Genomic DNA, 13,107 nt, shown 5'->3' on the forward strand with positions numbered 1-13,107 from the left:
TTTTCCAATTTATTAAAATTTTTTGAAGTTTCTCCGCAAAGGTAGCATCTCATTGTAGAAGCCGTATTTGTTGCGGCCAAACATACTTTTCCATCTACCATAGTAGTAACGAGAGTATGAGAAATTTTAAAAGTAGACCCTAAAGGAGTTTTTATTACAGTTTTATTCAAATTTGAAGCTTGGCTTTCGACGTAATTGATTTCTTCATTTGTTATATCATTTGACTCGTGAAGAAATCTGATGCGAATAGGTCTGCAGTATCTTGTCGATGAAGGTACAGGATTTTGCCAAATAATTTTTCTATCTTTGTAAGTTACTAATCTTACAGGAACAAACGAGCTTTGAAAAATATGAGAATCACTTGCTGGAACTCCAGTTTCAAATTTTTGCTTAAATTGGGATTGATGAGACCCATCACATCCCCACTTACATAAAAGTTCTAACTCAGTTTCTGTTTCAGAAAAACTATCTAAAACTTCTTCTAAATATTTGCATAAACGTTCACACGTATGGTCCAGTAGCTCCTGCAACTTAATTTCCGCACATACTTCGGTGACACATATTGCTTCTTCCTTCGGATAACAATCTTTTTTTGCAGTTTGTATAAGTGAGTAGCAAGGATAGATGTTTTTGTTGCAAATCTGAATAATTTCATACTGTTTTCTTGTAAGATCAGCTTCGACAAAAATTGAAAGAGCCTGAGACGGACTGTATTTTTTAACAATACATTTTTGTGAAGAAGAAATGACTTTTCTAATTTTTGAAGCCCTGGTAGGAGTTAAGGTAATATCCTTTATAATTTTAGATACGTCAATGTTTCCGTCACTTCGTTGACTCATTTGGGCAGCTACGTAAGCTCAACAGAGGATGCTTGCGCTCTTAAATCTTGGGTTTTACGTCGCTTACTGCGGTCACTTAGATCCCCAAATTCCTTTGGTGGTCTACCCGCTTTTGGAGTTATGTTTTCCCACATAATTAGGCTAACCGACCATTAAGCCACTGTTCGTTAGTTGCTAAAAAACGGTCCTCTTTTCTTGAAGCGTTTTCCCATTTTTTCTTTAATTCGCTTTTAAAATTCCCTAAACTTCTTTGAAAATAAGAATTTTCATATTCAGGACATTTTGTGATGAATTTCAGTTTTTTTTCTAAATATAAAATTCTATCAGCAATAATCTGTTCGTTGCATTCTTTCATAATTTCATATAGCGATCTTCTTTTGAAGTCCTTTTTAATAATCTCTGTAACAAAAGACACTTCATTAAAAACATAAAATACGTATATGTTTTTAAATCGTGTTTTGCATCTTAAATGCGCATGAAAGGTAAAATTTTAAATTTAATAAGCCATCTTAAATTACCGATATTTGACATTTGTTTACATGACAATAAACTCTAGAACTTTGACGTTTTTTAAAAATTAAAATGATGCAAGTAACTTCTAAACCGCATACAATTTACACCAAGATCGAACAAATTGTGATTGCTAATGGGTAATTTATAATAGCTACTCCAAAAAAAATATTTTAAGCAAATGGCGCAAATATGCGCAAGATTTTTTTTTAGGACATTTGTGTCATAAGGTCAACCTATCGTATGCTTCAAAAAACTGAGCCCGATCTAACCAGATACACAACTTTTTACTCTTAGTTAAAACAAGAAAAAAATCAAAATACACTAAATATTATGGAAGTTTATTAAATACATTAGAAACTTGATGCAGTTAAAATTAAAAATAAATTATATATCAAAATAAAGTACATATACCATCACGATTCCCCTTCATAATTCTTAAAATATAATATTACTTTATACAAAAGCACGAACGGACTTTAAAATCCTAACTTAGCAGCACTACTAAATGAACTGTAAATTCAATTTTAGTTCCTTACCTGCCACTTGCTTGCGTTGCCAAAACAATTTACATTGTTTTCAAAACAATTGTTTTTTTTTGCCTCGCCAACTATTCCTCTTATCGCAAAAATGTTTTATTTACGGTTATATATTATATTGAGTTTTGGACTTATGACCGGATTTTTTATTTGAATACTCCTCTGTGCGTCGTAAAGTTATATATTCGTATTTTTTTATAACAAAATACATCAACAAATTTAAAAAATTATTTCAGATATACCAAAGATAACAATTTGTTGTACAATATAAACTCCTAATACTAAGTTTAAATTACATTCGAATAATAGGTATCAGTAATGTTCGTATTTTTCGAAAACACAATACATTAAAGAATTTGGAACATCACTGATACCTCAAATGAATCTAAAAAATTAAATTGAAATGAATTCGGAATAATAGCTAGAGTTTATAGTTATCGTATTTTCTTAACACTCATAGTATCCAAAACGCAAACCTGATCATTTAGGTTGTTCTATATAAGCTCTTAGCAGTAAACTTAAATTACATTCGAATAATAGGTAACCCTAATAAAGTGGGATATTCGTATTTAAAAAAAAAAACATTTAGGATATATGGTATGAACTCTAAAAATTGAAATGAAATTAAATCGGAACGTTTATTGTTACATTGTATAAGATCTTAATACTAAGTTTAAATTACATTCAAATAATTATTGGTATCAGTAATGGAGTTAGATGTTCGTATTTTTCGAAAAGACAATACTTTAAAAAATTTGAAAAATCGCTTAAGATATCTCAAATGAATTAAAAAAATTAAATCAAATCGGCTAAAGCTAAATAGTTCAAAATTCAACTAGCTATAGCTAAAAGTTATCGATATTCTTTATCCTGGGTATGACCATAACTTAAAAAGGATCATTTGAGTCATCTTGTATAACCTAAATACTAGTTTTAAATTATATTCGAATGATAGATAACCGAAATAGAGTGAGACATGACAATTTTTTTAAAACACAATTCATCAAAATATGTTTAAAAATCATTTAGGGTTAAATAAATTATATCTAAAAATTAAATTAAAATGAAATCGGAACAATACCTAACGCTATTATTTATGGTATTTTCTTAATTCTGGTTATGTTCAAACCGTAAAAAAGATCATTTGGCTATGTTGTATATGCGAAATACTAAACTTAAATTATATTCGAATAACAGATAACAGTAATAGAGTGAGATATGACTATTTTTTTTTTAAATACATCAGAAAAATTTTAAAAATAATTTACAGTACATCAAATGCACTTCAAAAATTAAATTGTAGTCAAATCGGACAATGCTATAGGGATTATTTGCTGTATTTTCTTAACCCTGGTTATGTCCAAAATGTAAAAAAAATCATTTGGGTAATCTTGTATAACCTAAATATCAAATTTAAATTACATTCGAATAATAGATAACCGTAATAGAGTGAGATATGACTATTTTTTTAAAGCACAATACATAAAAATATTTTTTTAAATCATTTAGGGTTCAACAAATTATATCTAAAAATTAAATTGAAATTAAATCGGAACAATAGCTATAGCTAATCGTTATCGATTATCTTTATCCTGGTTATGTCCAAAACTTAAAAAGGATCATTTGGGTCATCTTGTATAACCTAAATACCAAATTTAAATTACATTCGAATAATAGATAACCGTAATAGAGTGAGATATGACTATTTTTTTAAAGCACAATACATAAAAATATTTTTAAAAATCATTTAGGGCTAAACAAATTATATCTAAAAATAAAATTAAAATTAAATCAAAACAATAGTTAACGGTATTAGTTATCATATTTTCTTAATCCTGGTTATGTCCAAAACGTAAAAGTATCATTTGAGTCATCTTGGCTCATCAATTACAGTACATCAAACGAACTTCAAAGATTAAATTGGAATCAAATCGGACAATGCTATAATGATTAATTGTTCTATTTTCTTAACCTTGGTTATGTCCCAAAACTTAAAAAAGATAATTTGGGCCATCTTGTATAACCTAAATATTAATTTTAAAATAAATTGGATAATAGATAACCGTAATTGAGTGAGATATGACTATTTTTTTTAAACACAATACATCAAAATATTTCAAAAAAATATTTAGAGTTAATCAAATTATATCTAAAAATTGAATTAAAATTTAATTGGAATAATCGCTAACGCTATTAGTTATTATATTTTCTTAACTCTGGTTGTGTTTAAACCGTAAAAAACATCATTTGGCTATCTTGAATATGCGAAATAGTAAATCTAAATTATATTCGAATAATAGATAACAGTAATAGAGTGAGATAATGATTATTTAAAAAAAAAACAATTCATTAGAAAAATTTTTAAAATAATTTTCAGTACATCAAATGAACTTCAAAAATTAAATTGGAATCAAATCGGACAATGCTATGACGATTAATTGTTCTATTTTCTTAACCCTGGTTATGTCCAAAACTTAAAAAGGATCATTTGGGTCATCTTGTATTACCTAAATATTAATTTTAAAATAAATTTGAATAATAGATAACAGTAATAGAGTGAGATATGATTATTTTTTTTAAAAACAATACATCAAAAAAATTTCAAAAATAATTTACAGTACATCAAATGAACTTCAAAGATTAAATTGAAATCAAATCGGACAATGCTATAATGATTAATTGTTCTATTTTCTTAACCCTGGTTATGTCCAAAACTTTAAAAGGATCATTTGAGTCATCTTGTACTACCTAAATATTAATTTTAAATTATATTTGAATAATAGATAACCGTAATACACAGAGATGTGACTACTTTTTCAAAACACAATACATGAAAATATTTTAAAAAATTATTTAGGGTTAATTAAATTATATCTAAAAATGGAATTAAAATTAAATCGGAACAATCGCTAACGCTATTAGTTATTATATTTTCTTAACTCTGGTTGTGTTCAAACCGTAAAAAACATCATTTGGCTATATTGTGTATGCGAAATAGTAAATTTAAATTATATTCGAATAATAGATAACAGTAATAGAGTAAAATATGATTCATTTTTTTAAAAAACAATTCATAAGAAAAATTTTTAAAATAATTTACAGTACATCAAATTAACTTCAAAAATTAAATTGGAATCAAATCGGACAATGCTATAATGATTAATTGTTCTATTTTCTTAACCCTGGTTATGTCCAAAACTTAAAAAGGATCATTTGGGCCATCTTGTATAACCTAGTTATTAATTTTTAAATAAATTGGATAATAGATACCCGTAATTGAGTGAGATATGACTATTTTTTTTAAACACAATACGTCAAAATATTTTAAAAAATTATTTAGGGTTAATCAAATTATATCTAAAAATTGAATTAAAATTTAATCGGAACAATCGCTAACTCATTAGTTATTATATTTTCTTAACTCTGGTTGTGTTTAAACAGTAAAAAACATCATTTGGCTATCTCGTATATGCGAAACTGTACTACTATTTTCTTAACCCTGGTTATGTCCAAAACTTAAAAAGGATCATTTGGGCCATCTTGTTAACCTACATATTAATTTTAAAATAAATTGGATAATAGATAACCGTAATTGAGTGAGATATGACTATTTTTTTTAAACACAATACATCAAAATATTTTAAAAAATTATTTAGTGTTAATCAAATTATATCTAAAAATTGAATTAAAATTAAATCGGAACAATAGCTATAGGTAATAGTAAACGATTTTCTTTATCCTGGTTATGTTTAAAACATCAAAAGGATCATTTGAGTCATCTTGTATAACCTAAATACCAAATTTAAATTACATTCGAATAATAGATAACCGTAATAGAGTGAGATATGACTATTTTTTTAAAGCACAATACATAAAAATATTTTTAAAAATCATTTAGGGCTAAACAAATTATATCTAAAAATAAAATTAAAATTAAATCAAAACAATAGTTAACGGTATTAGTTATCATATTTTCTTAATCCTGGTTATGTCCAAAACGTAAAAGTATCATTTGAGTCATCTTGGCTCATCAATTACAGTACATCAAACGAACTTCAAAGATTAAATTGGAATCAAATCGGACAATGCTATAATGATTAATTGTTCTATTTTCTTAACCTTGGTTATGTCCCAAAACTTAAAAAAGATAATTTGGGCCATCTTGTATAACCTAAATATTAATTTTAAAATAAATTGGATAATAGATAACCGTAATTGAGTGAGATATGACTATTTTTTTTAAACACAATACATCAAAATATTTCAAAAAAATATTTAGAGTTAATCAAATTATATCTAAAAATTGAATTAAAATTTAATTGGAATAATCGCTAACGCTATTAGTTATTATATTTTCTTAACTCTGGTTGTGTTTAAACCGTAAAAAACATCATTTGGCTATCTTGAATATGCGAAATAGTAAATCTAAATTATATTCGAATAATAGATAACAGTAATAGAGTGAGATAATGATTATTTAAAAAAAAAACAATTCATTAGAAAAATTTTTAAAATAATTTTCAGTACATCAAATGAACTTCAAAAATTAAATTGGAATCAAATCGGACAATGCTATGACGATTAATTGTTCTATTTTCTTAACCCTGGTTATGTCCAAAACTTAAAAAGGATCATTTGGGTCATCTTGTATTACCTAAATATTAATTTTAAAATAAATTTGAATAATAGATAACAGTAATAGAGTGAGATATGATTATTTTTTTTAAAAACAATACATCAAAAAAATTTCAAAAATAATTTACAGTACATCAAATGAACTTCAAAGATTAAATTGAAATCAAATCGGACAATGCTATAATGATTAATTGTTCTATTTTCTTAACCCTGGTTATGTCCAAAACATCATCTGGTATATGCGAAATAGTAAATTTAAATTATATTCAAATAATAGATAACAGTAATAGAGTGAGATATGATTATTTTTATAAGAAACAATTCATATGAAAAATTTTAAAAATAATGTACAGTACATCAAATGAACTTCAAAGATTAAATTGGAATCACATCGGACAATGCTATAATGATTAATTGTTCTATTTTCTTAACCCTGGTTATGTCCAAAACTTTAAAAGGATCATTTGAGTCATCTTGTACTACCTAAATATTAATTTTAAATTATATTTGAATAATAGATAACCGTAATACACAGAGATGTGACTACTTTTTCAAAACACAATACATGAAAATATTTTAAAAAATTATTTAGGGTTAATTAAATTATATCTAAAAATGGAATTAAAATTAAATCGGAACAATCGCTAACGCTATTAGTTATTATATTTTCTTAACTCTGGTTGTGTTCAAACCGTAAAAAACATCATTTGGCTATATTGTGTATGCGAAATAGTAAATTTAAATTATATTCGAATAATAGATAACAGTAATAGAGTAAAATATGATTCATTTTTTTAAAAAACAATTCATAAGAAAAATTTTTAAAATAATTTACAGTACATCAAATTAACTTCAAAAATTAAATTGGAATCAAATCGGACAATGCTATAATGATTAATTTTTCTATTTTCTTAACCCTGGTTATGTCCAAAACTTAAAAAGGATCATTTGGGCCATCTTGTATAACCTAGTTATTAATTTTTAAATAAATTGGATAATAGATACCGGTAATTGAGTGAGATATGACTATTTTTTTTAAACACAATACGTCAAAATATTTTAAAAAATTATTTAGGGTTAATCAAATTATATCTAAAAATTGAATTAAAATTTAATCGGAACAATCGCTAACTCATTAGTTATTATATTTTCTTAACTCTGGTTGTGTTTAAACAGTAAAAAACATCATTTGGCTATCTCGTATATGCGAAACTGTACTACTATTTTCTTAACCCTGGTTATGCCCAAAACTTAAAAAGGATCATTTGGGCCATCTTGTTAACCTACATATTAATTTTAAAATAAATTGGATAATAGATAACCGTAATTGAGTGAGATATGACTATTTTTTTTAAACACAATACATCAAAATATTTTAAAAAATTATTTAGTGTTAATCAAATTATATCTAAAAATTGAATTAAAATTAAATCGGAACAATAGCTATAGGTAATAGTAAACGATTTTCTTTATCCTGGTTATGTTTAAAACATCAAAAGGATCATTTGAGTCATCTTGTATAACCTAAATATTAATTTTAAGATAAATTTGAATAATAGAAAACCGTAATTGAGTGAGATATGACTATTTTTTTCAAAACACAATACATGAAAATATTTTAAAAAATTATTTAGGGTTAATCAAATTATATCTAAAAATTGAATTAAAATTAAATCGGAACAATCGCTAATGCTATTAGTTATTATATTTTCTTAACTTTGGTTGTGTTCAAACCCTAAAAATCTTCACTTGGCTATATTGTGTATCCGAAATAGTGAATTTAAGTTATATTCGAATAATAGATAACAGGAATAGAGTGAGATATGATTATTTTTTTAAAAAACAATTCATCAGAAAATTTTTAAAAGTAATTTACAGTACGTCAAATGAACTTCAAAAATTAAATTGGAATCAAATCGGACAATGCTATAATGATTAATCGTTCTATTTTCTTAACCTTGGTTATGTCCAAAACTTAAAAAGGATCGTTTGAGTCATCTTGTATAACCTAAATATTAATTTTAAAATATATTTGAATAAAAAATAACCGTAATTGAGTGAGATATGACTATTTTTATTAAACACAATACATCAAATTATTTTTAAAAATTATTTAGGGTTAAATAAATTATATCTAAAAATTGAATTAAAATTAAATCAGAACAAATTCAAGAAGTCGCTAATGCTATTAGTTATTATATTTTCTTAACTTTGGTTGTGTTCAAACAGTAAAAAAAATCATTTGGATATCTCGTATATGCGAAATAGTAATTTTAAATTATATTCAAATAATAGATAACAGTAATAGAGTGAGATATGATTATTTTTATAAGAAACTATTCATATGAAAAATTTTAAAAATAATTATAAGATTAAACGAACTTACCTGTAGTGAAGTTCAATCTTAATTATCTTCACGCCTTACTCGAGTGATCACATTGTAGTATCGTGTCGTCTAGACGGCATTAGGTTACCATACCAAAGCAAAATCAATACTCAATCCCCTGGCTCTCCGGAACCCGCTGTAATACCCTTAGTTCTTTTTTCGCTATTTATGTATATCTCAAATATGTGATCACTAGGGTACTCTGGTCGGGTGGGTGTGATCACTCGAGCAAGGCGTGAAGATAATTAAGATTGAACTTCACTACAGGTAAGTTCGTTTAATCTTACAATTATCATCACGCCTTGCTCTCATGATCACATTGTAGATATTCAGAGTAATTTGAGATATACCCAATAATTTAAATAATACTCATTTTATTTTAAGTAAATAAACAACCCGTTAATTATAATTACTCCAACTAAATAAGTAAACCTAATAAAATCCGTTAACAAATGAAACATGTAATTATAATATAATAAACATTGGTTGAACTAATAATACTTTATTAATTAGCTTCTTCTTTTTATTAATTAGCTTCTTCGAGCAAACTCATTTTTGTTATGAATAGGCCTATTATAAAAAAGTGCAAAAGTATTGGATTGCGCAGACCAACCTGCAGTGCTCTTAATCAGATCTATATTAATTCCTTTTTTATTTGCCAACGATGTAGAAGAATGCCTAGTACTGTGTGCTGTCTCAAAAATCTCATTATCTAAACCACTTTGTTCAAGGGTGTATTTAATCCAGCGGCTGATGGTTTGAGATGTTGCAGGCTTATATGGTTTTTTAGTTGTTATTAATAAATTTGAAATTTTATTTCTTAATCTGTTTGTTTTATTAAGATATGCTTCTAAGGTCTTTGCAGCACACACTTTTTCATCTTCAGCAAAATATGGCACATGCAATACTGGTTGGATTTTGGTCTTGTTGGAAGTTTTTGTCCGGCCGGTAATCCAAATTTCAAAACCTGTCTCATCTCTGAAAATATTTTCCAATTTAATTAAGGCCAAAGTTTTCACTCTATGTGCAGTTATTAAAGCAAGCAAGGTTACTAGCTTACAAGTTAGTTCTGTAAGAGACAGATTTTCAAGTGGATAAAGCTCTTTAAGAAAGTTTAATACTATAGACGGATCCCAAGTAAAATCATATCTAGGTTTGCTAGGTCTTAAATTGCCAATGACCTTAAAAAATATTTTAATCCCTCCATTAGAGCCAATCTCTGGTGATATTATTAGAGCCAATGCAGATCTTGCACAATTTAGAGAACCATAGGCCACCCCTGAATTATAAAGTTCTGTTAAAAACTTAAGAGTTAAGTCTATAGATAAATGAAAAACATCTATTTTATTATTAATACAAAATTGCCACCAACACCTTAAAGTACTAGTATATTGTTTTATGGTGCCTTTAGATATTGAAGAAATCATTATTTGGATTGTTTCCCCAGTTACCCCTGTTCTCCTAATGCTCTGTTCGATAAGACTCCTACTACCAGGGAAAGGTTGTGCCACAAAGGATGTGGTTTCCTATCAAAAGAAAATAATAAATCCTTACTGGGTGGTATATATAATGGCTTACTTTCCAGTAAGTTAAAATATAAAGGGTACCATGGTTGTCTGGGCCAATGTGGTACAACTACTATAACCCTAGCGTTATCAAAAACTATTTTATGTAATACCTTTGATATCAATGAGAAGGGAGGGAATGCATAAGAAAAATTCTCAGCCCAACTTACTGTGAAAGCGTCAGAGGTCAATGCATCCAGATCTCTGTGCCATGAAATAAATGTTTGACATTTTTTGTTTAGTCGATTAGCAAATAAATTTATGGTAGGCATCCCAAATTTTGCACATATTAAATCATAACCCCAATTTGATAGTTCATACTCAATATCTTTTGAGATTTTCCTGGATTCAAAATCAGCTTCTTTATTATCTTTAGATTGTATGTACTTTGCAACAATAGAAAGATTACGTTTTTCATACCATTTCCAAATTTCCCGAGTTATGTTATTAAGTATAGGAAATTTGACGCCCCCCATTTTATTAATGTATGATATTGCGATTGTATTATCTATATGTAACAAAATATTGCAGTCTTTAAATTTCTCAGCAAAACATTTTAATCCAAAATAAGCTGCCAGAAGTTCTAAACAAGTAATATGTAAATTATTTTCTGTATCACTCCATTGATCACTGGCTCTTTCTCCTTCACAATATATTCCCCACCCCTTCTTTGATGCATCAGAAAATATTTCCAAGGCAAAATTTCTAGATAGAATTATACTATTTTTTGATGTAAGAATGTGATTTTCCCACCAAAGCAAATCTTGAAATATCAACTGTGGAATAACCATGGTACATCTATAATCTCCGTAAGATTTTTTTAAGGCAATATATTTTGCCCTTTCAAAATTTTTAAAATACATTTTGCCATACTTTACTGCCGGACAAGCGGCAACAATTTTCCCTACAAATCTTGAAAATATAAAATAGTGCAAGATTTTTGCTTAGATATATTTTTAATCCATTTTAAAATATCACACCTTTTATCACATGGAAGTTCTAGGGTCATGTTTACAGTATTATAAATAAAGCCTAAAAATTGACACGAATTTTTGGGAATTAGAGATGACTTATCATAATTAATGATAAATCCAAGTTTATTTAATAACTCTGTAGTAGTTTTTATATTATATAGACATTGTTCATATGTGTTTGCTAATATTAAAAAATCATCTAAATAGCACACTGACAAAAGACCTTTTGAACGTAAAATATTTAACACAGGTTTTAATAATTTGGTAAAAACCGTGGGCGCACTACACAGTCCAAACGGAACGCAGGTATACTCATAAATATCTTTGTCGTACCTGAATCTTAAATACTTCCTATGGGATTTATGGACCTTTATAAAAAAGTATGCGTCCTTCAAGTCTAATGTGGCCATAAAAGTATTACGAAAAAGAATTTTAGGTACAGTATTCCTGTCTTCCATTTTAAAATGTTCATTATATAAAAATTTGTTTATTCTTTTTAAATTTAAAATTAATCGTGTCTTAGGAAGTTTCTACTCTAATAGGAAGTTTATAACCTTTTATCCATGATAATATGACCTTATCACTCGTAATTTTTTGCCACTCATTGAAAAAATAATATAAACGTCCCGCCTTGTATCTGCTTACCTCCATTGATCCGCAATGATTATTTAAGATTGTCGTTGGTTCCTCCTTGTTACTACTCTCCTTTTGTATTGATATTGGCCTCTTGATTGGCTCGGAAATTGGTCGTAGTGTTGGTTGTACCTCTGGTTCTGAGGATGGGCATACGAAGTTGTTGTCTGCCTCATCTTCTTGTAGTGGTGAGGCACTCCACCCAAACTTGTATGCTTGGGTGGAATTTTCATGTTTTTTGAATTTCGTAAAAATGAATTTTTGTTTAAGGAAATTTTTTTCCGAATTTCTTCGCCAGACTTCTCCATTTGTTTGGCATTTTTTACCCTATCGGATAAATGATCGCCAAAAAGCCATCCATCAAGCTCTGTTTTCTACCACAGCTTTTAATTTGTTATCTAAGCTTGAAATTCGTATATTCTGGCGTGACATTGATTGCTGGTGGTGTATATCCGCTAATAATTTCGTCCCGTCACTCAAGGACTCCACAATTCCCAAAATTTCCTCTGTTTCCCCTTTCTTTTGAAAATGGTTAATTAACTAGGAAAGAGATTTTCCAAAAGCAGCCAAACAAGTACCTGTTTGAAACTGCAGCATTTCTAACCTTTTATCTCTGTTGATGGCGGCTTCATTTACCGCCATCTTGACTTCCGGATTTAATTTAGATGGAGAAAGTGACTGGCAATTTTCGGGAAAATTATGTTTTTCCATAATAAGCTGCTTATCGGCATTATCTATACCATTTTTTAGTAGCAACCTCCATTGTTGGGCCACCTCAACAAGAATTGGAGGTGCTTTGCAAATTTCATTATGTTTTTTAGATCCCAAAATCTCCTTAATGTTGTCATTAAGGGGGATCAACGCATTAAGTGGTGCCTGGACAAGGTTCACTAGATCGGTTGATAACTCGCCTGAAAATAAATATTTATTTTCAGGCGAAACAGATATAATTAGAATTATAGACAAAAATAAAATAATATGTAAAATATTGTCCCCTTGTATATAATTCTATTCAGGATTGTTAGG

General features: G+C 27.7%; 1 protein-coding gene across 1 annotated transcript in view; it reads right to left on the minus strand.

The window, feature by feature from the left end:
* Window positions 1–12,662, minus strand: part of LOC126744197 (uncharacterized) — a 31,657-nt gene extending 18,995 nt beyond the window's left edge. The window contains exons 1-2 of the mRNA XM_050451555.1: window positions 12,094–12,662; window positions 9,523–10,435 (exon numbers count right to left, since the gene is read on the minus strand). Of these exons, the coding sequence (XP_050307512.1) occupies window positions 9,523–10,435; window positions 12,094–12,099 (919 nt within the window). The 5' untranslated portion in view covers window positions 12,100–12,662. The remainder of the gene's footprint in view (window positions 1–9,522; window positions 10,436–12,093) is intronic.
* Window positions 12,663–13,107: the final 445 nt, after the last annotated feature.

Source organism: Anthonomus grandis, chromosome 13 (assembly GCF_022605725.1).
Source record: "Anthonomus grandis grandis chromosome 13, icAntGran1.3, whole genome shotgun sequence".
NCBI classification, from domain to species: domain Eukaryota; kingdom Metazoa; phylum Arthropoda; class Insecta; order Coleoptera; family Curculionidae; genus Anthonomus; species Anthonomus grandis.